The 1,380-nt window shown below is 41.8% G+C and overlaps 1 protein-coding gene across 1 annotated transcript; it reads left to right on the top strand.

Moving 5' to 3' along the window:
* Nucleotides 1-214: 214 nt before the first annotated feature.
* Nucleotides 215-733, top strand: LOC122080645 (probable WRKY transcription factor 75; the record flags this gene model as incomplete). The annotated part of the gene is given in 1 exon segment (XM_042647448.1): nt 215-733. A coding segment is annotated over 1 exon segment (404 nt), but the record flags the coding sequence as incomplete, so codon positions are not given.
* Nucleotides 734-1,380: the final 647 nt, after the last annotated feature.

Genomic DNA, 1,380 nt, shown 5'->3' with positions numbered 1-1,380 from the left:
TGCCCATTTGATTACGTGCCGTTTACGACACCATTCCCTGCGCTGCATACCCTATCTGCTCCACCTCTGTGTGTGTCTATATCAGGGCCGCTCCAACCGTAGTGAAATTGGACCGCTGGCCATTATAGCCGCCTCCACTTTTGTTTTTCCATTCTGACCCCACCCACCTAGCTATATATATAGTCACTTATATCAACCATCGTTTCTTCTCCATCAATATCTAAACGGAAAACCCAACTCTTATCTTCTCTCCTTGTTGCCCTCTTCTTCTTCTTCCCTATCAACATCTAAACAGAAAAACCAAACTCTCACCTTATCTCCTTATTATTATGCTCTCTCTGCCTGTCATGGAAAATTACCCAGTCTTCTTCCCTTATTCTTCGTCATCATTATCATCATCAGGAACAGCAGCAACAGCTTCTCCTTTCTCTTCAAATATGGTAAAATCTCATGCTTTTGTAGACAACCCAACTGGGTTTCAAGGATGGAAGACAGATGATCAGACAGATGTCTTACGTTCATCACAACCATCGATTAGAAACGCTTCTTCCAACGGGGGGACCGGCTCTAATGTGTCTGAGAGTGAGATGAAAGCAGGTAAAAAGAAAGGTGAGAAGAAGGTTAGAAAGCCCAGATATGCGTTCCAAACAAGGAGCCATGTTGATATACTTGACGATGGATATAGATGGAGGAAATATGGACAGAAGGCCGTCAAGAACAACAAATTTCCCAGGTAATTGGTTCCATCTTCTTTACTCTTCTACTCCTATCACTAGCTATATCCCCACCCGCCCCACCACCACTATTTTTGTTATGATATCTTTCTTCTTTAGTGCAATCTGGTTTTCTTTGGATGATATATATCCTTCTTGATTCATCTCTTAAAAGATAACATCATTTTGGAAGTAGATTCCCAATTAATTATCAAGTTCTTAAAGGGAGAAGTTGTCGCCTTCCTTCACAAATTCCTTGACATAATTGAGGACTATTATCATTTTTTTTTGTTGGGAGGGGGGGGGAGGGGGGGGGGGGGGGGGGAACCTTCAACCACCCTTAAGGAGGGAAGACAACAGGAGAAGAGTCAAGTAGGTAAAAATTTCAAGAAGAAACCATGAACCAATTATGTGAAGTATCCATACATGGTTCTTGGAGAGCTTGCACATAATCACCTTGTTCTTTTGAATACTTTCATGCTAGATTTTGTTCTAGGAATCTCAATTTGGTTGCCTGTGAACTAGCACTGTTGTTTGGCTGTCTCTGACTATAATACTTGGGACTGGAATTAATGACTCCTTTCAATCTCCAGTAGCGAACTCTAGCAATCCTTATGAAACTTCTCAATAAACTTCCTTCAATCTCTACCCCACCACGCACCAAACC

The sequence above is a fragment of the Macadamia integrifolia genome, chromosome 6 (assembly GCF_013358625.1).
Source record: "Macadamia integrifolia cultivar HAES 741 chromosome 6, SCU_Mint_v3, whole genome shotgun sequence".
Lineage (NCBI taxonomy): Eukaryota > Viridiplantae > Streptophyta > Magnoliopsida > Proteales > Proteaceae > Macadamia > Macadamia integrifolia.
The sequence above is the reverse complement of the archived record's forward strand: the minus strand, read 5'-3'. Positions and strand labels throughout refer to the sequence as shown.